The sequence below is a fragment of the Coregonus clupeaformis genome, chromosome 35 (genome assembly GCF_020615455.1).
Source record: "Coregonus clupeaformis isolate EN_2021a chromosome 35, ASM2061545v1, whole genome shotgun sequence".
Classification (NCBI taxonomy): domain Eukaryota; kingdom Metazoa; phylum Chordata; class Actinopteri; order Salmoniformes; family Salmonidae; genus Coregonus; species Coregonus clupeaformis.
In genome coordinates this window covers 8,422,552-8,450,195 of record NC_059226.1, presented here as the reverse complement: position 1 = coordinate 8,450,195, position 27,644 = coordinate 8,422,552, and the positions used below count along the sequence as shown (strand labels likewise).

At 41.2% G+C, this 27,644-nt stretch overlaps 1 protein-coding gene across 1 annotated transcript; it reads left to right on the top strand.

Moving 5' to 3' along the window:
* Nucleotides 1-55: 55 nt before the first annotated feature.
* LOC121550664 (ubiquitin domain-containing protein UBFD1) lies at nt 56-5,988 on the top strand. Its single transcript, XM_041863012.1, has 7 exons — nt 56-153; nt 928-1,215; nt 1,322-1,530; nt 1,663-1,728; nt 5,185-5,290; nt 5,379-5,461; nt 5,622-5,988. The coding sequence occupies exons 1-7, from the start codon at nt 138-140 to the stop codon at nt 5,730-5,732; spliced, it is 879 nt and encodes a 292-aa protein (XP_041718946.1). The 5' UTR covers nt 56-137; the 3' UTR covers nt 5,733-5,988.
* Nucleotides 5,989-27,644: the final 21,656 nt, after the last annotated feature.

Sequence of the window (27,644 nt, the reverse complement as noted above, 5' to 3'; positions counted from 1 at the left end):
CAAATGACTTTCATTAGAAACCAAGCCAACAGTTGAGATTTATCAAACGCTTTACAGGCTATGGAAGCCCCGTAGGGCCAATACACGTCAGCGCGTACGTTTCCCAGCAGTCTCACTTCATATTGTACACAATCATCATGGCGACCCAGGATGGTGGGTATTGACAAAATATAATGTTATGCTTTCCCAAATGTCTATGCGGTGCAATTGATCAATTTTCAATTAATTATCTTAGGCATTTAATCGTCTTTCTGGTGTTAGTGCAAATTGAACATGTCAATGGGATTTGAAATCATATTTTCTTCATAATCCAATGTTCGCCCGGTTATCCTGGTCACTGGCTAGCTGCTAGCCAACCATATTTAGCTAGCTAACGTTAGCTCTTTCGATTTTGTTACAGAGCCAAAATAACTAGAGCTATGGTTACATAATTTTATTCTAGAAACCTATGACAAATGTAATATGTGTAGCTATCTCTATGTTCTCATGTAGCTATCATTAGCTATATTAGGTATTTATAAGCTAGCAAGTTATGTTAACTAGCTAGCCAACTCTATCTGACTGCAAATGTAGCTTGGATGTGTCAGCTAACTTAGCTAGCATGACTATGTAGTTAGCAAGTTAGCGCTGTTTGCAAATAAGCTACAGTAACTCGCTAACAGCCACGTGAGATGTCAGACTTAGCTAACGTGGCTAAACGACCCACAGAATACCAAATAGGTCAACCAGCCAGTTGCTTGCAGCTGCTTTGTCATAACAAACAACGAACTGCATGAAGCCATACTTGCTAGCTGTTACTTGGCTGAGAAGACCTAATGTGACAAACTTTTCCCAGACATTGAGTTTTGACATAGCTGTGCCTGGCTGAGAATTCTTGTGGATTTGAGAATTCTCAGCTAAAATGTGCCTTTCTTAATCCTTTCGTAGGAAGTGAAGAAGTCGTAATGGAAACTGAAGCCACGTTGAAAGAGCCAAAACCACTGTGTGAAAATGTTGGCAAAGGGAATACTGAAGTATCGGAAACTGTGTCTCGGACAGATGATGCCGGGGAAAGCTCTTCAACTCAGGACCCTACTGTCAGCAATGGAGATGACAGTGATGAAGGAAAGGAGATGGTGGATCTAAAGATTATTTGGAACAAGAATAAGTATGATCTCAAAATTCCTTTAGATGGCACTGGAGCCAAACTGAAAGAGCGGATCCATTCACTCACTGGTAAGTAGTTGTTTAGGCTTGCGTACTAACTACTTGGATACATATAACAGTCACAATGTTTATTAATCTCTCCCACTCTCTCTTTTTCTCTCTCATATGTTAATAGGTCTTCCACCTGCTATGCAGAAAGTGATGTACAAGGGACTGCTACCAGAAGATAAGACGCTACGTGAAATTAAAGTTACAAATGGTGCAAAAATAATGGTGGTGGGATCTACAATAAATGATGTACTAGCTGTAAATACTCCAAAAGAGGTTATTCAGCAGGAAGTTAAAGCTGAAGAAAACAAAAAGGAACCTTTGTGTCGGCAAAAAGTAGGACTTTTCAACGTCTTTTGATTTCCATATTTGTAAATAAACAACAGCTTTTTTGCCCAAGGTATGGTCACAGGTTATTATATTTTTTATTCAACTGTGAACTTAAAATAATAATGTATTGAATTTCAGCAACACAGAAAGGTGTTGGACAAAGGCAAACCAGAGGACATAATGCCATCTGTTAAAGGAACAAAGGTGAGTATTTTCATCAAGACAGCCTCCAATTCTTCAGGAAGTCAGGAACCAATATACACAATCAGTTAGGAAAGCATGTGTTGCAGTTCTTTGACACAAACCGATGTGCGCCTGGCACCTACTACCAGACCCGTTTCCAAAGGCACTTAAATATTTTGTCTTGCCCATTCACCCTCTGAATGGCACACATACACTATCCATTTCTCAATTGTCTCAAGGCTTCAAAATCCTTTAACCTGTCTACTCTCTTCATCTACACTGATTGAAGTGGATTTAACAAGTGACATCAATAAGGGATCATAGCGGTCACCTCTAATCTATGTCATGGGAAGAGCATAATTTTTTCACAGAAATTTCAACTGGAACACTGTATCGCTTGTCAGGAGCTTGGAGATGGGTTGTTGTGAATGACTTTCTTGTTCTTCGCTAATGACCAGCAAGTGATCTCTCATTCTGTTACACAGGAACGCTTACCAACAGTGCCTTTGAAAGGAATGTACAACAAATCTGGTGGAAAATTCGGCTCACCTTCAAACTGGAACAAGATCACTGTGGATTGGAACTATGGGTGAGATGACCCCCTGGTTTGGTTGGATCGTGTGTAAGAAACCAAGCGTTATGGCGCTCACCCTTATCTGTCGGTATATTCTCTCCCTACAGAAATGTTTTACCACCTAATGTCCTCCCTTGCCCTCAGAACAGCCTCAATTCTTCAGGGAAGTCAGGAACCAATATACACAATCAGTTAGGAAAGCAAAGGCTAGCTTTTTCAAACAGAAATGTGCATCCTGTAGCACTAACTCCAAAAAGTTTTGGGACACTGTAAAGTCCATGGAAAATAAGAGCACCTCCTCCCAACTGCCCACTGCAGTTGGCTAGGAAACACGGTCACCACCGATAAATCTACAATAATCGAGAATTTCAACAAGCATTTTGCTACGGCTGGCCATGCTTTCCACCTGGCTACCACTACCCCGGCCACCAGCTCTGCACCCTCCGCTGCAACTTGCCCATGCCCCCACCGCTTCTCCTTCACCCAAATTTAGATAGCTGATGTTCTGAAAAATCTGGACCCCTACAAATCAGCTGGGCTAGACAATCTGGACCCTTTCTTTCTAAAATTAGCCGGCGAAATTGTCGCAACCCCTATTACTAGCCTTCGTAACTTCTGAGATCCCCAGAGATTGGAAAGCTGCCGCGGTCATCCCCCTCTTCAAAGGGGTGACACTCTAGATCGAAACTGTTACCGACCTATATCCATCCTGCCCTGCCTTTCGAAAGTATTTGAAAGCCAAGTTAACAAACAGATCACCGACCATTTCGAATCCCACCGTACTTTCTCCGCTATGCAATCCGGTTTCCGAGCTGGTCATGGGTGCACCTCAGCCACGCTCTAGGTCCTAAATGATATTATAACCGCGATCGATAAAAGACAGTACTGCGCAGCCGTCTTCATCGACCTGGCCAAGGCTTTCGACTCTGTCAACCACCGCATTCTTATTGGCAGACTAAATAGCCTTGGTTTCTCTAATGACTGCCTCGCCTGGTTCACCAACTACTTCTCAGATAGAGTTCAATGTGTCAAATCGGAGGGCCTGTTGTCTGGACCTCTGGCCGTCTCTATGGGGCTGCCACAGGGTTCAAGTCTCGGGCCGACTATTCTCTGTGTATATCAATGATGTCGCTCTTGCTGCTGGTGACGCTCGGATCCACCTCTATGCGGAATACACCATTTTGTATACATCTGGCCCTTCATTGGACACTGTGTTAACAAACCTCCAAACGAGCTTCAACGCCATACAACACTCCTTCCGTAGCCTCCAACTGCTCTTAAACACTAGTAAAACTAAATGCATGCTCTTCAACCAAACGCTGCTTGCACGCGCCCACCAGACTAGAATCACTACTCTCGGCGGGTCTGACCTAGAGTATGTGAACAACTACAAATACCTAGGTGTCTGGTTACACTGTAAACTCTCCTTCCAGACTCACATTAAGCATCTCCAATCAAAAGTTAGATCTAGAATCGGCTTCCTATTTCGCAACAAAGCCTCCTTCACTCATGCTGCCAAACATGCCCTCGTAAAACTGACTATCCTACCGATCCTTGATTTCGGCGATGTCATTTACAAAATAGCCTCCAACACTCTACTCAGCAAATTGGATGTAGTCTATCACAGTGCCATCCGTTTTGTCACCAAAGCCCCATATACTACCCACCATTGTGACCTGTACGGTCTTGTTGGCTGGCCCTCACTACATATTCGTCGCCAATCCCACTGGCTCCAGGTCATCTATAAATCACTGCTAGGCAAATCCCAGTCTTATCTTAGCTCACTGGTCACCATAGCAACACCCACCCGTAGTCTGTGCTCCAGCAGGTATATCTCACTGGTCATCCCCAAAGCCAACACCTTTGGCCGCCATTCCTTCCAGTTCTCTGCTGCCAATGACTGGAACGAACTGCAAAAATCTCTGAAGCTGGAGACTCTTATCTCCCTCACTAACTTTAAGCGTCAGTTGTCAGTGCAGCTTACCGATCACTGCACCTGTACACAGCCATTCTGAAATTAACCCACCCAACTACCTCATCCCCATATTGTTATTTATTTTGCTAATTTGCACCCCAGTATCTCTATTTGCACATCATCTTTTGCACATCTATCATTCCAGTGTTAATACGAAATTGTAACTATTTTGCACTATGGCCTATTTATTGCCTTACCTCCATAACTTGCTACATTTGCACACACTGTATATAGATTTTCTGTGGTGTTTTTTACTTTATGTTTTGTTTTACCCCATATGTAACTCTGTGTTGTTTTTATCGCAGTTGTAAATGAGAACTTGTTCTCAACTGGCTTACCTGGTTAAATTAAGGTGAAATAAAATAAAATAAAAAATCCTTGGGGCATGGACTCTATGAGGTGTTCACAGGGATGCTGGCCCATGTTGACTCCAATGATTCCCACAGTTGTGTCAAGTTGGCTGGATGTCCTTTGGGTAGTGGAACATTCTTGATACACACGGGAAACTGAGCGTGAAAACCCCAGCTGTGTTGCAGTTCTTTACACAAACCGGTGCGCCTGGCACCTACTACCAGACCCCGTTCAAAGGCACTTAAATATTTTGTCTTGCCCATTCACCCTCTGAATGGCACACATACACTATCCATTTCTCAATTGTCTCAAGGCTTCAAAATCCTTCTTTAACCTGTCTACTCTCCTTCATCTACACTGATTGAAGTGGATTTAACAAGTGACATCAATAAGGGATCATAGCGTTCACCTGGTCAATCTATGTCATGGGAAGAGCATGTTTTGAAAGAGCATTTTTCTCACAGAAATTTCAACTGGAACACTGTATCGCTGTCAGGAGCTTGGAGATGGGTTGTTGTGAATGACTTTCTTGTTCTTCCGCTAATGACCAGCAAGTGATCTCTCATTTGTTACACAGGAACGCTTACCAACAGTGCCTTTAGCCGGAATGTACAACAAATCTGGTGGAAAAGTTCGGCTCACCTTCAAACTGGAACAAGATCAACTGTGGATTGGAACTAAGGGTGAGATGACCCCCTGGTTTGGTTGGATCGTGTGTAAGGAACAAGCGTTATGGCGCTCACCCTTATCTGTGTATATTCTCTCCTACAGAGAGGACAGAGAAAATCCCTATGGGCTCCATCAAACATGTGGTGACTGAACCCATTGAAGGCCATGAGGATTATCACATGATGGTAACATGTTTCCTTACTACAAACTGCACAAACCAGATTGACAGTTGATGGAATGTATGTTTTTTTCCCATAAACACATACATTACTTTGTGTATTTTGTCAAAAGTAGCTATCTTAATATCATTTATGGTGCAATAATTTTTCTCATTCACTTTCCTAGGCATTTCAGTTGGGTCCAACAGAAGCCTCTCAGTATTGGGTCTACTGGGTGCCAATTCAGTTTGTTGATGCAATCAAAGACACAGTCCTTGGAAAGTGGCAGTATTTCTAATGTGCCTCTATTATTGACATTGAAGAACTGCGATCTAGAACAGGAACAAATGAAAATGGGGATCTGGAGACAAGGAGTCCTAAGGAACTTAACATTGAAGCATATTAGAGAAGCAAACTGAAGGATGCCTATGGACTAATCATATTATTTTGGGTTTCAAGTGCACTATGAGGCAGCATCATATTCCTCAGCCCAGTTCATCATTCATTTTTTTGAGCAAACCCAAGGGAAAACAATAAAACTAAATGTACAGAGATTGCGGATGCATTTCTCACAGTTATTCTTAAAGTAATAAAATGTATTTAAGGAAAAGAAAGCTGCACTAGGACATTTGTATGTGGTAGCCTATGTTGTATTTATTCTATGGATCAACACAAGCAAACTTGCCAAAGTTGAATCCGGTTTCTAATGGTCTCAAGATATTGGTTTACCTGTAGTCATGATAAATGTTCATGGTAACAGAAAATATTGAAAGATCTAATGGAATTTATGGAGATTCCCTCAGCAGTAGTAGTAAGCAACTTACTCATGTAAGTTTTGCTATTTACAATCATTATTTAGAGTTGAGAGGGGATTTCTGTTGATTATTTAAAAAGAAGGGTGGGTGTTTGGGGATGGGCGCTGTGGTATTGTGTGGAATAGTCTCACAGATGATTCAGAGCATGTTTCTATTCAGCATCAGGCCAGACATTGAGCATTGCGGCAATCCAGTGTCATGGTGTCATGAGACCTCTGTCACATGCAAAGGGAATTGGTTAGTATAATCACATGGTTTAGATCAGCGATGGGCAACTGATGGGGGCCATAACAAATCTGAACTCATCATGAGGGGCCGCAGTTGCTTGCGAGTCCCCCGCCCCATCACATTAGCAGCCTCCCTCTTGACAGCGGATATAATGTTTTTTTGTTGCTATAGATTACTAACAGAGGAAAATCCTGTAATTCTACACTTTTTGCCATAAGGTGGACAGAGAGAAAAGTTTGCAGTTTTTAATATATCTGAGTGAGACTGACTAACAAAATCAATGGGGGCCCCCTGGACGGTAATTCGACCATGATTACTAAATTTAGATACTGTAGCTGGCCGCAATACTTAATTTACCAATCTAAAAAATGTAAGCTGACATGGGCTATTTGAGTGACTATCAGTGACTGACATAAGAGAACTGCTTATGCACAACCACGTTTTGAAATTGCACCTTGTGTATTCTACTATTCTAACTTGCAACAGTAAGTTGAGACCCCCATTGAGTTAAAAATTAAAAATAAATTTGATCCGAGGGCCCATCCCTGGTTAAGATGCACTCTGCTGTTCCTACAGCAGAGGGCCACAATGTCACACTTTTACATTTCTTGTTCATAGCAATATCAACTGGCATGGGTATAATTTTTCAGAAATGCATTTTCTGAAATGTATTTAGTAACACAAAGAAATAGGCCTTAATGTATTTATATACAGATAAGAACCAGTAACTGCAACATTCATATACATCGTTTTATTTAATTGAAAGTATTTGATAAATATACAAACACATTTCCATAGCCTAACAATGTATTTATTTTCCAAATCTGCAAAAGAAATACAGACACTTTAAAAGCAAAGAACTAAAATAAGTTGTTCGGGACTGATGTACTGATATTGAATGGTTATAGCTTTGCCAGTAATAAGGTCATCAACTGAGGTCGATACTGAACTAAACGTCAATTAAGCAACCAGCTTATAAGAACATGTCAGTGTTGTCTGGCTTTAAAAAAATATATATACTTTTGGAACCATTTCTTGGAATTGTCAGAGAACCATCAATTTAATCATTGTACTTGACATACTTACAATTATGATGGTTATAATGATAATATTACAATGGTTACAGTTGTTATAATAATACCTCAGCTTCCAGTCTATAAATATAAAGTAATTTGTATTGACATTGACATGGCTAGAGAAAGACCTGACCTTTGAGCCAGGTGGCTCCAAGTGTCCAGTAAAGATCATCACCCTTTGGTATACTCTGTTACTTTAGTGACATTTTGCTGGCCGCTCAATGGGTTATTATTAATCCTTGGTTGTATCTCTTCAGACCTTATTAATGTAAAAATTCACATTTTTAGTCATTTAGCAGACACTCTTATCCAGAGCGACTTACAGTTAGTGAGTGCAAACATTCTTTTTTAACATTTTTTTATTTTTCATACTGGCCCCCCGTGGGAATCGAACCCACAACCCTGGCGTTGCAAATGCCATACCAACTGAGCTACATCCCTGCCGGCCATTCCCTCCCCTACCCTGGACGAATTGTGCGCCACCCCATGGGTCTGTTGGAGGCGGTTTATGGCAGAAAAATAAACATAACATTCTCTGGCAACAGCTCTGATGGACATTTCTGCAGTCAGCTCCCTCAAAACATTAGACATCTGTGGCATTGTGTTGTGTGACAAAACTGCACATTTTAGAGTGGCCTTTTAATGTCCACAGCACAAGGTGCACCTGTGTAATGATCATACTGTTTAATCAGCTTCTTGATATGCCACACCTATCAGGTGGATGGATTATCTTGGCAAATGAGAAATGCTTACTAACAGGGATGTAAACAAATTTGTGCACAAAATTTGAGAGAAATAAGCTTCTTGTGTGTATGGAAATTTCTGAGATCTTTTATTTCAGCTCATGAAACATGGGACCAACACTTCATATGTTGTGTTTATATATTTTTTTCAGTGTAGTTAAGAAATGTCCCCAAACCACTACAGGCAGCAGTGTTAGCAGCACTTATTCGACAACCAATGTTTGCCTAACTACACTCTAAAAATAAAAGGTTCCTGGAGTATCCTTTAGGGGTTCTTCAAATTGAAACTGTGGGGGAACCCCTATAAGTTATTTGAAGAACCCTTTTAGGGCTCTTCAATTAACCCCTTTTAATGGATCCTTGATTAACCTTTTGAAGAACCTTGTCGGGTAAATTTTTTAACTACACCCCCCTCGCCTATTATTATTATTATTATTATTAATAATAATACGCATAACAACAAAAACACACTATTTTAGTTTATTATGATTTTAGTGGCAAAGCAGAATAAAGAAATCAAAATATGAGGTAAACTCCCAGCAGAGCCCCAAGTATAATGGGTATATCCTCTGGCGTGTTGATGGTAATGTGTTGATGTTCTCCATATCCATAGCCAGAATGATTTTGCAATGCATTGTGTCGTGACGTGACTCTCATTATTGTGATGACTATTATTTATCGAATAATTACCTACTATGTTTAATTGTCACTAGATTAAATTAATCATGTAACAATTAACTCATTAGGAATTTGGGGCACCACAGGAAAAGTTGTTTAACGAGTTACCGTTTCCCGAATTAACTCTAAAGATATCTAGATATCTCTTATCATTTAACAGTCATTTATTAGTCATTTACCTCATATTAGTCTCATTCAGAAAGTCGTAGGCTCTTTAAGTCTGCACGAACCCGAGTCTTACTGATCATTCCGTACCACACAAATTGATTTAATTATGTGTATTCCGCTACGCGTGCCGAGCATGTGTCCCTGGTTCGCAAAGTGCTGGCCTGACGGTTGGAAAATGACCTTTATTCCAAGACCTGCCGCCTCCTTCCTCTGCCCGGTCTCCCCACGGCCCTGCAGTCTGCGTAGGCCCTGTTTACTCACGTCTTCCAGCACTACGGGGTACCAGAGGACATAGTGTCTGACCGGGGTCCCCAGGTCACGTCCAAGGTCTGGAAGGCATTCATGGAACGTCTGGGGGTCTCGGTCAGCCTGACCTCTGGTTTCCACCCCGAGTCTAATGGGCAGGTGGAACGGGTAAATCAGAACCGGCCGGGGGAGTGGTCAGTGTTCTTGCCATGGGCCGAATATGCCCAGAACTCTATCCGTCACTCCTCCACTAACCTAACGCCATTCCAATGTGTTTTAGGTTACCAACCGGTTCTGGCACTGTGGCACCAGAGCCAGACCAAGGCTCCAGCGGTGGATGACTGGTTTTGGGGCGCGGAGGAGACGTGGAACGCTGCTCACGTCCACCTCCAACGCGCCATGCGTCGTCAGAAGTCCAAAGCTGACCGCCACCGCAGTGAGGCCCCGGTCTTCGTACCGGGTGATCAGGTCTGGCTCTCGACCCGGAATCTGCCTCTCCGCCTGCCCTGCCAGAAACTGAGCCCGCGGTTTGTGGGGCCATTCAAAGTCCTGAGGAGGATCAACGAGGTTACCTATAGGTTATTACTCCCCCATGATTATCGTATTAACCCCTCGTTTCATGTGTCTCTCCTCAGGCCGGTGGTGGTTGGTCCGCTCCAGGAGTCTGAGGTGCGGGAGGTCCCTCCGCCTCCTCTGGACATCGAGGGGGCCCCGGCGTACTCCGTCCATTCCATCCTGGATTCGAGGGGTCGGGTGGGGGGCCTTCAGTACCTCGTGGAGTGGGAGGGGTACGGTCCGGAGGAACGGTGCTGGTTCCCGGTGAGGGATATCCTCGATCCCTCCCTGTTGCGGGATTTCCACCGTCGCCATCTGGCTCGCCCTGCTCGGCGTCCTCCTGGCCCTCCCTGAGGCCGGTGTCGGCGCGCTGCTGGAGGTGCGTGTCAAGGGAGGGGTACTGTCACGACTTCCTCCGAAGCTGCTTCCTCTCCTTGTTCGGGCAGGTTTCGGCAATCGTCGTCACCGGCCTTCTAGCCACTGCCGCATCACATCTCATCATTCCATTTGTTTTGTCTTGTCTATTACACATTGTGATTGTTTAATGTGAGGAGAGAGTAGCTTGGTTGAGCTCAGTATATTTTGTATTGCCGGGGTATATTTTCCCTGTGTGCCTGTTTTGTTCCAGTGCGCCTGTTTTGCGCACTGGACTGGTTGACGCTGTTCTGCGTAACGCTGTACTACGGAATAAACTCTGTATTCTGTGATTTACCCTCCTGCGCCTGACTCCTTCAAATCACCCATCACATACTCAACCTAGAAATTATTGAAAATGTGTTGTTTTTTAACAAACTTGCATGGTTGTGGTTAATTCAGATTCTTACTTAATCATCACGTTCACCAGCCTCATTACAATTAGTAAATGTTTTTTTGTGTTTAATAATAGTTTCTGCCAAGGCAGCAGCTAATCTTCCTGGGATCCGGCATGACCTCTCCTCCTAGATGCACATTTTGCGATAGCTTCATCAGAGACACCTTACCTAACCTAAGCCACTTTTGTCTAAGGAGGTAATCCTTCTGAACCCACAAACATACAGACGTAGCCTATTGTATTTTGTGGATATTGTCAACCATTTAAATCTATGTCAACTATGTTAATGAATATCCTTGTAGCTTTTGGAACTGCCACCTTGACAGAATACACCTTTACTAATGTCTAGATCCCTAGACTGAAGTGTTGCACATAACTTGAAATTCCAGCAGTTAGAGCATTGGAAGATGTTTGAAGCACAATATTGTGTAACCAAAGTGGTGACATTAATGACTATCTAGCCTAAATCATTTTGCAATAAACTTATCACTATACAATAGTGTAATATTTCATCCCAATAATGGTCTTAGTGTGTATGTCCTATTCAAGCTCCATGGGTCCTTTATATAATGTTCTCTAGTACTGTAACTTGAGATTTAGTGTCACATTATTGTGTGACGTTCACAACTTGCATGGTGTTGTTCATAGTGTTTTATAAAGTACAAGAACTTGGTAACCTGTAATCACATACTTCACAACCCTCAAACAATAGTGTCTTGCAATGCATTGTTTTCTCTCATAAAAGGAGAATGCAAAGTTTGATTGTGTTTCTAGATCGAGTTTGTTGAAGTTTATACCTAGAATTGTCATCCACGATCACATTGTTTTCATTTCAAAAACCTACTGGAACTTAGTGTACTGTATACATTACCTACACATTACTTTAGATTGACATAGTTTTCTATTTACATATAAGTTCCCATTTCATTTTTACAAAGCTTTTTACAAGCATATTTGTCACAGAATGCCCCTTGAAACCCCCAAAGTTAACCCACTTGGCAAAAGAAGGCAAAGAAGATGGGGGGAAATTACATGTCAATGAAGAGCAGCAAAGCAGTGTCAATTCAAAGTGATGTTGGCTCTCTATTTATTATGTAGTGTTGAAGCTGAAGACAAACCCTCAGCAAATGTTAATGATGTACATATTAACAGTCACACAATCTATAATATTCCTTGATGTTCTGTCTATTACATGACTGAACCAATGTTTCGGCACAGAGTGCCTTCATCTGTGTTACGAAGGTTCAGTCATACAATATAATAGTGTGCACATTTCTTTATTTTTGGCCTTGTGTTTGTTTCGTATAAATATACCCTAGCCTAGAGAGCAAACAGATACTGTATTGTTGGATCAATATTTACATAATTAAGAACACCTTCCTAATATTGAGTTGCACTGCTTTTGCCCTCAGAACAGCCTCAATTCGTCGGGGCATGAACTCTACAAGGTGTTGAAAGCATTCCACAGGGTTGCTGGCCCATGTTGACTCCAATGCTTCCCACAGTTGTGTCAAGTTAGCTGGATGTCCTTTCGGTGGTGGATCATTCTTGATATACACCGGAAACTGTTGAGCATGAAAAACCCAGCAGCGTTGCAGTTCTTGACACACTCAAACTGGTACGTCTGGTACCTACTACCATACCCTGTTCTAAGGCACTTAAATATTTTGTCTTGCCCATTCACCCTCTGAATGGCACACATACACAATCCATGTCTCAATTGTCTCAAGGCTTAAAAATACTTATTTAATGTGTCTCCTCCCCTTCATCTACACTGATGGAAGTGGATTTAACAAGTGACATCAATAAGAGATCATAGCTTTCACCTGGATTCACCTGGTCAGTCTGTCATGGAAAAAACAGGTGTTCCTAATGTTTTGTGCACTCAGTGTACATGTATGCAAAAACATGTACTGGAGGAATTACTTTTTGAATCCTTTTGTCAGTTTATTTATCCAGATTTGTATAACTTTACATTGGTGTAGCTTGTTTGTCAACTTTGGTTGTCCTTAAATCCAAGTGAAATCTCATCTTAATCTGTCTTTTATGTTGGGTTGCTTGTTGTGCACACCCTTCCCCACCCTTTTTGAGAAATGTTTCCTGTGGGTGTCTCATATGTCACTCACTTATCCATTCTCGCTCAGTGGTACCTCATATCGTCAGCCAGTCAGGTCAGGTGAGCCCTTCATTGTCCTTTAACTATTATGAATATGATCAAATGTTTATTAAAAACTTAAAGGATTCCATTTTCACTTTGCAAATTATGAATAGATGGATGAACATAATAATTTATTATTGAAAAAGATTAGTTTTGCCAAATTATTGTATGTCATTTATTTATGTACAGATTTTCCATACCTATAATAGTGTTTCATATTAGCTGAAACCAAAACAGTCAAAAGTTTTTCCTTGTATATGATTAATGAGAATACATGCCTGGGGATAGATGGAGTTACCCTGTCTTTACGGTGAAATCTTATTACTGTCATCTTGGTATAGGCATACTTAAAATCTTTTTTGGTCTCAGGAAACTGTCTAGATATATTTGAATTATAACATAACTTTTAGACAAAGTTTTGGGTACTTATTTGTTTTCGAGCACACACAAGATGCCCTTGAAAACAGCTTACTGTTTTAGAGGCTGCATGGGTGGCATTGTACTGGTGACCAACCTATCGGTATGTGGGTGACAAAGGAAAAAAGGAAAAAGACAGAATAAATGGAAATAGCTAACGAACCACCTTTTCATTGACTTGCACAAATCAAGAGATCTTCATGTAAGATCTATGTTAATACTGAGCATCAGTACAACAATTTAACATGAATATGATATCTATAAGATGTCCATTTTATTACGGCTTTTAGAATCTCTCTGCCCCACTATCATTGGTGGTGGTATAGTAGGGGAAGAAACAAGCTGGGTTAGGTGTGAATCTGTTGTGACTTTATCAAGTCTGTCTTTTTACATAAATGTAGTTGTTGGATGAGCCAATGACTTGTGGTGCCAAAATGAGACATCATGGGTATTGTCTTGCCCTCACCTTAGCTGTCCTGGGATCAGGTGGGTAAATGTTCTTCTCCTCCATTGTTAACTTTGTTCTTAATTGATCTAAAGACATGCATATGAGAATAAAAGGCTGGCACTCAATGTTACACATAAAACAGAGCCAAGTTGCCTACTGTTTCATGCTTCCATTTTAATGTTCTGTTTATTTTAGGTATTTTCACCGTTGGGTCAGCCAAGGTAACATACATTATTGTCTATACACAACAACAGGGTTTTCAAGATCCTAAACACTTGGTAACGGAAAAATACAGTAGCTCTTGTTCCTAAAAAGAAAAACAGGTTTGCTAAGAGCCTTTCAACTGATGAATGATGGTATCAGTTGTATAGGATGTACCTATTGTGGTGTGTTTAGTCATCGAAAACCAGTTTGATTGTGACAATTTGATTAAATCAATATGATAATGCAGCATATGTCAATGTGTTTCAAGCTATGCTGATATCACAATGTCTTTCTTTTTACTCAAGTGCATTACATTGTGCGATGGAGGAAATAGGTAAGTTAAATAAAATTGGGTATGTTTCTTGTTTCATTGCCACTGTGGTCATGTAAAACTGATTAGACAGGGGGCTAAGAGATTGACTTAACTTGCGATCTATGTAATCACTAGCACCCATGGAAACTCCACCGGTGGAATGTGTAACAGGACTGAGGGTGCATGTGCTCCTGTGAGTTTCCCCCCCCTACATGTTACACTTCAATATAAATCCCCAAATACCTCACAGAAAATTCCTTAACAAGAGATTCATATTTTTATCACTATATTTTTTAGTTTTCAAATGTCACATTTGACAGCTTCCTAAGCTGTGCTGGGCTGAGGAGGATCAATGACACACAGGAGTCAACATCGACAGACTCAAAGGAGTTATGGAAGAGGCCTTTCACCTCTACTCAGACTCCTTCATGGTACAGTACAACAAGAGAGACACATTTGATCAACAGTTTCAGAGGGAAAATGACAAAATACCGTTGTGGAAATTCTTACACAGGGACACTCGAAGTCAATCTTAGATTAATCATAGTTTATTTGCTCAGTGCGCTGGAGAGGTTACAACCAACTCAATGCACCATAGTACACGTCTGTCAGAAGCCCCGGGGCCGTCCCAGCAGTTATCTTATATACGGCTATACACAGACAAGTTATATTTGCATGATTTAGCATAATTAATTAATCATTACCGTTTTGTTTCATCCATGTGACCGACCAATACTGGTAAATAACATGTGACAGACCAATACCTCACGAGGCTTCTTCTCTCTAAGCAGATACCTTGAAACTGAGATATCTTTCTCCTCATGTTCTCAAAACAAGGTCTGGGCATACTGCCAAATTGCAGATACTGATAAGTGAGGATTTGTCCGATCAGTCACTTGCATATACACAGAAATTGGTTATTAGATCAGCACATTAATAGAATATAGAAATGTATAGAATAGGAAAGCACCAACATTAACATTTCCATCACATGTTATAACAGCATGAAGTGGACGTAATGTGCTTTATGTTGACATCACTGTTATTTCCCATACAGAGGTTCAGCAGGGATCTGCAGCCCATCCTAGAGCTGATCAATGGGCTCAGCTTCAACACCTCAAAGCCCAGGTTCCACGACGTCAACTTCACCAGAGTGTGGTTCCAGCTCAAGCTCAGGCCACGCCTTGCCTATGTCTCAGAAAGCCTCCTCTCCTGTCTCAGCACAAGCGACCTCACCTGCGAGACCTACCAGGCTCTGTGAGTTTCCCATTTTCCCTGTGATTTTTTGTGTGTTTCCGATACTTGATTTGTTGTTGTTTTGATAATTTTTAGTGTACATGAATTGGATGTGAATATCCTGAGTATGGACCCTCAACGCCAAAGGATGGTCTACACGTCCTTCATGCGCAGGTTTCTGGAGAGAAATGATACAGCAGGTAGCCTATTTATTTCATTATTGATGGATATTGTCACTCAATATATTTGTACTTGGCTGGTGAATGCGGTAATCTGTAGGATGTGATTGAGAGTTCTATTTGTGTTCTAAAAAAGGATGCCTCATCCATGGGAACAGCAGTGAGCAGTGGCTGATGCGGAACTTTGGATCCTTCTCTACCTTGGTTGACTTTGAAGACTTCTTTGCACTGAACATGAATTTCAGTGGTGTAAGTGTAGAACTTTATAGGGGCTCTTAATAAAGCAGGGACTGTAATGTCAGGAAGATACAGGATGTCATTAAGATGTTATAGGATGGTACAGGAAGTTCATGACCAATCAAGATCAAAGTTCTCTCTCCCACAGCTATCAGTCCTGGCACTGCTGAGCCCGGAACAGAAGGCTGAGTTGGTTCTTCACCCCGGAAATGGAGGCCTGGACAATGGCACCATCAGCCTGGTCTTCCAGAGTCTGCTTGGACCTCTAATGAACAATTATCACCTGAATCAGTCAATGTACAATTCAACCATGATGTCCAACATGACTGCAGGCAATGCCACAGGACCACATGAACTTGATAGAGTGGGTTATGTGTTTATTTATTTCTTTTTAATTTATTTGGATCTCCATTAGCTTTTGCAGAAGCATCAGCTACTCTTCCTGGGGTCCACACAAAAAAACACAAAACATGACAAGTAACAAAACACTGATAGACAAGGACAGTCAAACAAATTTCAAATACAAGGATATACAAGCAATACAACTAAAATATGTTGAAAAATCTGTCGATGTGCCTTTGAGCAAGGCACTTAACCCTTATTGCTCTGTATAAGAGCGTCTGCTAAATGACTAAAATGTTAACATCGAATAAGGCTGTATATTTTGCTGTCATCAACTCCATGTACATTATGAGCCAACTAATGATTATAAATCTATGGTTGCAGACTCTAAACAACTTCCTGTCATTCCTGAGGCCCTTGGGTAGTTTCATCAAGACCTTGGTGGGCAGCATTCAAGCGGTATGTGTTGTCTTTTACAATCTCACAAATTATTTCCTTTCCCTAGTGTTGAATGTAGGTCCAATCTGAAACGATGTACTATGCACTATGTACTGTGTCCCCACAGAGGAATGTGAGCTCGGAGAGACGGCATGTTCTGGCCCAGGCTGTAGTGAAGTGGATCCTGGCAGAGCTAGCTGGACACTTCTCCCCCAACTTCACACTGACGAATGAGACCACCCCCAGCCAGACTCCCTCTCTCAGCAACTTCAGCATCACCAGCCTTGAGGACTGGTTCCAGCATGTGGTCCTCCCTGCCCTGAGACGCTTCCAGCCCAACATCCAGACTCAGATCCCACACGACCTTCCTGCTGTCTTCGACCATGTCTTGTGAGTTAAATACATATGTTATGTTATTAGCCTTATGGACTTTGTGGACTTTGTCTAGTTGATTCTGATCATTTGAATATGATCATTAGTAGTATTTTGCACTAAATATTATGCCTCTATATTATTTTTCAGCTCATTAAATCCTCCAATGGGTTCTAATTCTTCAATGTATTCAATGGTTGGTGCCATGGATGTCTGTCACATTGGCAACAATGATGATATGTGCTCGGTGAGTTTTATCTGTCACTATGTTCACCTTGGTTAAGCCCTCATTATCTCTCATTCAATATGGGATCACTATATAGAGGAAGCTTTGTGATTCTTAGCCAAAGTATTTCAACAATCTAGACTGTTCCAACAAAAACATTTCAAGCAAATACATTGACATCAAGTAGGCCACTCCTAGTTGATAGGCATCATTTTTCCTAATGCTACTATTATGGGTGTTTGTTCTTTCATTCTTCATTATTATCTTAAAGGTAGACTCAGCGATATGACGTAGGTGCACAAATTAAACAGCATAAACTCTTAGAACCTAAAAGGGTTATTCTGCTGTCCCCATAGGAGAACCCTTTGAGGAACCCTTTTTGGTTCCAGGTAGAATGCTTTTGGTTCCAGGTAGAACCCCTTTGGGTTCAATGTAGAACCCTTTCCACAGAACCCAAAATACTTCTACCTGGAGCCAAAACTAGCTATCCTATGGGGACAGCCGAAGAACCCTTTTGGAACCCTTTTTTCGAAGAGTGTAGTGGGTCAATTTCTGTAACAACTAAGAGTGTTGAAGTGCAAAGCTCAACTCCCCCACTGTTTTGGTCCCGTACCTACGGGGCTCTAACAGCGTGAAGCAAACCCATGTACATGCACAGATACTGTATGTGACTGTGTGGGAGCGAAGTCTTGCATCTCACTCATCATCTGCAGTGCTGCTCGTGGCTTCCAATTCCAAAATCCTTTTAAATCTTTATTGACTTCATGATGACACGTCTTCCCCTGTCACAGGTATCCCATGCAGCAGAAAACTTGGCTGTGGTCCTGAGATGTGTGCCCCATTCTAACCTGAGCCTCGCTGGAGAAAATCTGAAACTATTGGTCACAGAGCTATCCAAGACACTGGATAACCCATTGACAGGACCACACCAAATGGTAAGAATACTTTATTTTCAATCATCAGAGATTCAATTAAAGTCAAGACAAATGTCATGCCACTGTGGAATATGACTCATATTGTGAAATCCTTCCCTTTTAGAATGGCAGTTTGGGTCTGTGGCCCAACCTCACAGACTTGTTTGGCCAGCTTCCGACAGACAGCTTCAGTGCTGAGAACCTTGGTGATGAGAACTTCATCCACTTCTGGTTCCTGATCAGACTGCGGCCCCTCCTACCTTCAGTGTCAGAGGAGTACCTATCCTGCCTCAGCACTAGAGACTTCAGCTGTCAAGCCTACCAAGCCCTGTATGTACAATCCAAAGACAACTACAAATACATTTTTCAGTTCATCAACATATTTGTTTCATGATCTCCTTCAATAGAAATGTTACATATCCTATTGATAATACCAAAAGTGTGTATTCTGAATCCTGATTTTCTCATTACTTACAGTGTCATGGGGCTGAGTGATCACATCTCATCAATGGATGAGATGAGACAGAAACTGGTCTACACATGCTTCATTCACCCATTCCTCTCAAAACACCGACATTCAGGTATTTATTTTGATATGGCGATTTGTTTCATTTAGGACTGATTTTGTATGTATTTTTTCAACTAATGTATTGAACTGAGTGAACAAGCTAATACGATACATTGCATACTTTTCTTTCAGATATGATGGGATGTCCTTCGAATGGGAATTTGGATTCAATTAAGAGATATTTTGGGAGATTTTCTATTTTCCCACCTCTACAGCACTTCTTTGATTTGCACAGAAACTTTTCTGCAGTAAGCATTTACATTACATTCTACCAACTCAGAATATTTCTATAACTGGATGTCTTTAAGGGATCAGGCTACGTGATTATGTCTTTGTAGCACAATATTAATCAGTGTGATGTGTGTGTCTCATCTCTCGTTCAGCTGGATGCCCTGCCAGCTCTCTCTCCAAAGCAGATAGCAGAACTGGTGCTGATGCCCCACACTCCACCTCCACAGAGAGATAACATTATCAACAGAGTCTTTGACCACCTCCACAATGACACCAGACTCAGAGATTTCCTCCATGACCTGCAGATGCTAATAAGAGGGGTACTGTCGCTACCTTAAGCACACTTCAAATGATATATTTGTTGGGCATATTGAAGTTTTGCTAAACTCCTTTTGATTTTTTTTCTCTCTCACAGGCTAACCTTGAGTGTGAGTCTTTCAGAAGCATGTAAGTATCAGAAATGTTTTTGAAAAAAAGAACACCCACACTGTACAACTTTGTATGTTAGCAGAGTTAATTACATCAGTTTTTATTTCTCATCAAAGATTCAACAGGCTGGACAGGGCTGCTACATCTGGCCCATCTGATTTGGGACCAGTCATCAGAGACATACAGGACTCCGTAATGGTTGCTTTTCCTCCGGGTGAGTCAGGATTTAGATATGATTATGTGATTGTGAGCTGTGACTCAATGTAGTATTTTTCCATGTCCTGACATCTGTTGTTGGTTTTGTCTTACATCAGATTGCAACGTCGTTCCCTTTAAGTTTGGGGTGAGAAAAATCTCAACGATATTATTATATTATCATTATGTTTCAATGAAATAATTTGTATTCATCAACAATAAATGTAATATGGTCCGAATTAAATATACTGAATTGAATTCTATGAGATTTCCATTATGCCTGTTTTTTCCACCAGTTCTCTGTAACCCCCCCAGTCAATGGTGAGGCAGTGTTTTGAACACCATATCAGATTTATTTATATTAACTTAGAACTTAGAACTTTGATAGTAATTAATATTAATCTCCTCCTGCAGAGAGCCACATCTGTGCTGGAGTGAATACGTGAGTGCTACCCCTTACCCTATACAACAGTCATAACAAATGTAAAGACACAGCACATCTTTATAATAGTCTATAGTACATTAAATAAATTATGTTTATTCATGCATGTCTTGTTTCTGATATGATTTCCCTTCTCACAGCACTGATGTGGAACACTGCATGGCTGGCATGAATATGACCCATATGCTCTGCAACTTTACCATCCGACATTATGCTTGCCTACCTCAGGTTTGACACTCTGCATTGTGTGTATTTATGAAACCCACATTCTACATGCAACATGTTTGATTTGATTGATTACATTTTTGAGGTGGTGGTTGAATTGATTTCCAAAAATAAATGTCCTAATGTATGTGTTTCTTTGTGCCCTCTCAGCGTACCCAGCTAAAACCAGAGCAACTCTCTGAGATCCTGCAATGCAAACTGTCAGGCAATATGACCTATCCCAAAGAAATGTGGAAGTTGTTCTTCACCAAAAATTCTGCATTTCTTGACGAGGCTCTTCACAGGTTTTCAAACACGGTAAAAAACATCCAAAAGAAAGGAGGACCAAGGCACTCTTCATATAATTAATTAAAATGCCTTCATTTGTATCCATGTTCAATGGAAACAAAGTTTTAAAACTCTGACGCATTTCGGCTGTATGGCCTTGGTCGGGGAGTACAAGGATATGATAATACAATGTCCTCTTTTGAACAGCTTCTTTTGAAACATATTCTTAAAGAGTTTCTTGAATTTATACTCTTGAAAAAAATTAGAAAGTCAGAAGATTGTGGGTAAAAGTCTTTATCCAAGAGAACATCTTCTGAGTTGTCTTTGTGTTGTCTTTGTGTTCAGTCTTACCAGCCCAGCGGCCCATCCATCTCTCTGGTGCTAGATGTACTTGGGGAGGTAGTAGTTGACCAGTTTAGTCAGCATGACCTGAGAAGTCCAAACCACACCCGCAAGTGATTCCTGGGGAATCTCCGACCCTTCCTCCCACAAGCCTCCAGAGAGTTCCTGTCCCGTCTCAGCACCAAGAACTTCACCTGTGGGACCTACCAGATTTTGTATGTGAAAACATCAATTTTATTTCAGTGTGGTTGACTATTTGCCCTCACTTGATCTAGTACTTCAATGTGGTGTCTTTGCCTTCGCAGAGTGGAAGCTCTAGGTCATCAACCAGCTAACCCTAACCCAGCTAACTCAGCTATGGACAGACAAAGAAAGCTTTTGATCTACACTGAATTAATTGGGCCCTTCTTGAAGCGCAATGACACTGAAGGTACATTTAAATTATTCTGTAACGTCAATGATACCTGTAAATGTAATTTTACTAAGCATGGTGAAGACAAAGGAATTGTAATTAATTAGGATAGAAAGACTGCTATTTTTCTCCAGTCTTTGAAAATATTTTGTATTATTTCAGACCCCAACTGTGTCAACAACTCAACCAACAGCACTGACTGGCTTAAAAAGTACTTTGGGCCGTTTGCTGGTTTTGCCCCCCTAGAAGAACTCAAACGACTGCATGGAAACTTCTCAGTGGTTGGTACTAGTTCATGATTTTGACCTTTTGAACTTACTGATTCATCCAAGAGCCATTTGTTACCAGTCTGAATCCATGTTCTTATTTCACTGTGTAGGTGGATGTCCTGCCTATGCTGAGCCCCAGGCAGCTGGCGGAGGTGGCCTCCACCCCTGGTCAGCTCAGAAACCCTGGAGATGTCGACATCATACTGATCCATGTGCTTACCAGAGATCTGGGCGAGTTCTTTGACATCGTTTCTCCAGCTGTTGAGGTATGGATGAGTGATGTCTATGGTCAATTCTTATACCACTGCCTTATTTCCTATATACCATTGCTTAGTACAATCTTCTCATGTGCTTCTGTCCTTCAGGGTCTTCACCTTCCGGTGGCTGTGCGCCAGGTGCTGCTCCAGCAGGTGTTTAACAATGCCAACCTATCAGATCCCTCCATCAAAGACCCTGAGGTGCTGGTGTGGTTGGGCCAGAGACTCCGCCCCCTGTTACCCAACTTGACAGAGGAGCATGTGGCCCCCCTCTTCAACATCGTCAGACACAGAGACTGCAACACCAGCCAAGAACCGTAAGATCAGCACAGTGTATTATAGAAACACTAATAATTTTGAATAATGTGATGCATGTTTGCAACTGACCTTCGTGAACAGTACATTACTGCTCTTAGTTGTGCTTGATAATGCATATCAAAGGGTGCTCTTTCTGGTTTCTGCCATCTACAGAGTGAAGTTGCTGAACTCTATCCTACCATCGCTGTCCAATGGCACACAGGCTGCTGTCCAGCATCAAATCCTCATGTCTCTCAGAGGTATTCACCTAGTCATCATCTCATAGGTTAACCTGTAGAATTGTCTTGTCATACCATTAACTGACCTACAGTATTTAAATGTTTTATGTCATCATATCATGCAAAACTCGTCATATCGGCTGTATTTCTGCCTGCTTGAACGGCAATAGCTCAGATACACATGAAAACACGAAATAACCCCAGGAATAAATAGACAACGCTCAGAGATGCACAAAAATGATATAACGTTCAAAATGGGTGAATCTTTCCAGACAGCTAGGTGAATCAACAACATATTACAATCGTAGCAAGTACATTTTCCCTCAACAAAGTACTAGTTACCAGTAGCAGTAGTAGCTTCTCATGATCCTATAATTCTCCCTAAATGCATGATAATACACAATAATGTGTTTTATATACCATGGTTTCAGGACCGCAGTTTTGGGCCTAGTGCTGGACCAAATGAGGGATGAGTTAATTTACAGTATCTCATTGTTCGCAGAATCAACTCCACTACGTTGCTATAGGAACAACAGCTTCTTCGTGTTCCTGAGACAATCCTTCCTCAACTTTCCATTCCCAAAGTTGACCAACTTCCTCTCCCTTATTCCACCACAGCGGGAATCTGAGGTACAGTACATTTAACGTGTTTCAGCTACACTTCAACTTTTGGAAAGTGTGTTCTGGCCTAGAAAGTCACTGTGTATCCTATGCTATCTGTGTTTCCAGCTGCTCAACACCATGCATCCCTCAGAGCTCGGTACCTTCCTCAGGAAGCCACAGGTGGTGGACAACAAGACTAAGCTCTGCACAATCTTCCGAAAATACAAAAAAACTCCTGAGTTCTTGGAAACCGTAAGGACACACACTGCTGATTGTGGCCACCATTTTCAAGCACTCACTCCCTCTCCCTGAGTATCCCTTTCTTAGGATTTACTGAAAGAACAACCTCTGTTAAATGGTGCGTTCTCTCAATCCTTTGACTTTGAACATTATCTGTCTGTAGGAGACTCTTCCGGATGATGTGATGCGTCCAGTCCTGCCCTGCGTCTGGCCTTTGGCTCTGTCCACTGATGACAAGGCTGAGGTTGACCGCTGGTTTGACAACAGGCTGAGGAACTACCTGAAGTTCCTCAACAGAGACCTGCTCCAGTCCTCTGACACACTCAACGCCTCCTGCTTACCCTTCAGGAGACTGTAAGCAACCACACTGGAAATACATTACATTTGCTGATGCTATTACACAGAAATATCTACATAATTGAATGTGAATAAAAGGAAGAAAAGTTTGATGACTGTCTGCTGTGGTTTTGACAGTGTATCTGTACTGGGAAGCAACCACACTTTCAACAGCTCAGCCATAACTCAAGATGATGCATACTACACCATAAAGACCTACCTCAACACAGGAAGTGAGTGTTTTAGTACTGACTACTGATTACTCCAGTTTACATTATACATATACAGTGAGCACCATAATTCATTGGACAGTGACAATATTTTTGTTATTTTGGTTTTGTACTCTAGCACTTTGAGTTTGAAAGGATACAATGACAATGAGGGTGAAGTGCAGACTGTCAGCTTTAATTTGAGGGTATTTTCATACATATCGGATGAACCGTTTAGAAATGACAGCACCTTTTGTACATGGCCCCCCCATTTTTAGGTACTACAAGTATTTGTTAAATTGGCTTCACAGATGTGTGTCGTTAGGCAGGTGTATTCATTTGTGTCGTTAGTGAATGCAGGAGAGCTGTTGATGAATAGTATTGATTCTAGACTTTGCTATTGCCTTTGGAGGTTGTTGTTGGGGTGTGACAACATGAGGAAGACAGCAGTGTCGATGCAAATGAAGCTGGCCGTCATAAGGCTCAGAAATGAAAATCAATTAATCAGGAACATTGCAAAAACCCTGGCCATGCCCAAGTCAACAGTTTGGTTCATCATTAACAAGAAAAAAACTACCGGTGAACTCAATTATGTCAAAAGACCCGGTAGACCGAGGAAGACCACTGTAGTGGATGACCGGAGAATACTCTCTATGGTGAAGAAAACCCCCCTGACAACAGCCCAACAGATCAAAAACACTCTCCTAAATGCAGGTGTAGATGTATCAAAGTATACCATACGTAGGAGACTACACCAGCAGGACTACAGAGGGTACACTACAAGATGCAAACCACTAATAAGCCAGAAGAACAGAAAGGCGAGATTACAGTTTGCTAAAAAGCACCTAAAAGAGCCCCAAGAGTTCTGGAAAAAATATTGTGGACAGATGAGACAAAGATTAACATGTACCAGAGTGATGGAAAGAGGAAAGTGTGGAGAAAAAAAAGAAATGCCCATGATCCAAAGCATACCACCTCATCCGTGAAACATGGTGGAAGGGGTGTTATGGCTTGGGCCTATATGGCTGCCAGTGGAACAGGCTCACTTGTCTTCATCGATGATGTGAAGTAGAACAATGAATTCTGAAGTATACAGGAATATTTTATCTGCTCAGATAAAACCAAATGCCTCCAAACTCATTGGACGGCACTTCATCATGCAACAAGACAATAACCCCAAACATACTGCTAGAGCAACGAAGGGGTTTTTGATGGCCAAAAAGTGGAAAATCCTTGACTGGCCGTGTCAATCACCGGATCTGAATCGAATTGAACATGCATTTTACATGCTGAAAAGGAGACTGAAGGCAATAAGTCCCCGAAACAAGCAGGAACTGAAGATGGCTGCAGTACAGGCCTGGCAGAGCATCACCAGGGAAGATACCCAGCGTCTGGTGATGTCGATGCTTCGCAGACTTCAAGCAGTCATTGCATGCAAAGGATATGCAACCAAATATTAACAATGATTACTTTATTCTACATTATGTTAAACTGTCCAATGTTTTTTGATGCCCGAAAATGGGGGGGACCATGTACAAAAGCTTTTATAATTTCTAAACGGTTCATCCGATATGTATGAAAATACCCTCAAATTAAAGCTGACAGTCTGCACTTCACCCTCATTGTCATTGTATCCTTTCAAACTTAAAGTGTTAGAGTACAGAACCAAAAAACACTCACTGTATTTATTATTGTACTTTACAAATTGCATGAATGGATATTTTTCAACATAAAGGCTGTTACCAAAGAATATGCATAAATTCTGCTTCATGACAGATATTCCTCAAGGATGTATGCCGTTTTAATAAAAATGATTTGGTGTAAATTGTGCTAAAATGATTTCTCACATCAAATACATTAAACACATATTTATTGATTTGTGACTTCTAGGTTCAGCAGCACCCAAGTGTTATAGTCCCACTGACCCAAAGCTCAACTCCACCGCCTGGTTCCTTAACTACATTGGTGTGTTCATCACCTTTGTGACCATTGAAGACTTCAACATGTTTGGCTCAGAGTCAACGGTAAGCCTATGCACCTGCCTGTTTTGATGAAGGGACATCATACATTACCAAAAATACATAACCAAAGGTTTGTCTTTTTGTTTGTTTTTTACAGCTACAACTATTTGCCGTGAACCCTGTCAACATTGAGTTGTTCAATTTCGCTGGAGCTCCTCAAAATCTGACTAAACGCTTTACTGAGCTTATCTTCCTGCAGAACTCCAACTTCCTCCCACTGAAGTGAGTTTTGAACAGTAGCCACTAAAATCATTGGTTTTATGTTATAACTTTATTTATTGAGTTTATGTCAAGGGTATAATAACAGACAACAGTCTACATTGAATCAGAGTGACGCTATGGGGAAATTAGGCTTGGCATTCTAATCCAAGAAAGTGTTACTCAGTATTTCATATTTTTGTTTTATTCCCATATCTTTAGGCTTCCACCACACTTACAATGTTATGTCCCAGCCTCCGCTTACTCTAAGCTCAATGAGTCAGAGAGTGTGGTTGTCTTGGGCAACCTGAACCAATCCTGTACTAACGTGGACTCAGAGGTGAGCACCATCTTGATCTGTCTCCATTTTTGTTACATCTTAACCTTAGACCTGTGTTTTGAACACAAGTAAATTAAATGTTACAGTATGAGCCATTATTTTCATGTTATCACAATCCATTGGTTGGTTAAGTGATACTGTTACCTAATCTTCGCTGATGTAATTTCCTTCCAGATTTATTCTGCACTGGCATCGATTATCCAAACTGTCAGTCTGGGATCAATCACGGCCCTGGGCCCGCAGGTCACAAGTCTGACCACTGGACAGATCACTACAGCCCCCCCCAGGGTGATTTTACAATCCTTGAGTACTCTGAGCAGTGTTTCTGGATGGAACTTGGGACAGTCCTTGTCCATCATACAGATACTCATCACCCAAAACTTCCAGGTGATTCATTTCTTAATAGGTGTATTGCTGGTGGCGTATTGGTTGTGAGCATCATTCACAACCATGATTCCTGCTTTAAACCATTCCATTCTCTCTACCTCCACTGTAGAGGATATTTAATAATTCTATGTTCTCTTTCTTCAGATAAACAATTCCAACAGTCTAATAAACCTGGGCTCTTTAGTGGGAGGTATTCCTACCCAAACACTCACCGCAATACCCGCAAAGCAGGTTCTAACAACATCCGCCAACCCAACATTTGTTACCAACATGCTGACTGCTCCAAAAATTTTGCAACATATCTATGTTAATAAGGTATGTACTTGGCTAGCTAACAGTAGCTAGACTAATTGATGTGAAGTAGGCTTTATTAATTTCCCTCCCAATGTTTTTCAGTATGAGTATAATAGTGTATCTAATGTAATGGTAATAGCTTTTTATTGGTTCTACATGCCTGATTTAAATGTGTTATGAAAAAATCAAGGGTAATCAATCATAATAACAGTATTCATTTAGAAATGTTGACATGTTTTTGTATTACTTATTCAGATCATCTCAGTCGACACAGCACCAACGCAACTGATAGTCAATGTCCCAGATGAAATGGCAACCGAAATTCCCAGGAATCTACTGAATTTCCCAACAACTGGAAATCAAACACTCATTGCTCTGAACATCAACAAGAAAAACTGGAAACCTCAGCAGGTATTGAGGGGTTTGTAGTATTCAAAAGCTGTGTAGACCTTCAACATTTACACGATTATATAATGGTGAACATGTGTATTATACGTCTATAAATGTGTCTGCACCTCTGTTTCTCTCTGTTTCATTTATAGGCAGTGCTGTTCTTTGATACAGTATCAAATGGATTGGATGAGCCTGATGAGTAAGTGTAACAG

Coding starts and splice junctions, on each gene's coding strand:
- LOC121550664 (XM_041863012.1), top strand. Junction 5,291..5,378: donor ACTGTGGATTGGAACTAAGG/GTGAGATGACCC, acceptor TCTCTCCTACAG/AGAGGACAGAGAAAATCCCT. Junction 5,462..5,621: donor ATGAGGATTATCACATGATG/GTAACATGTTTC, acceptor TCACTTTCCTAG/GCATTTCAGTTGGGTCCAAC.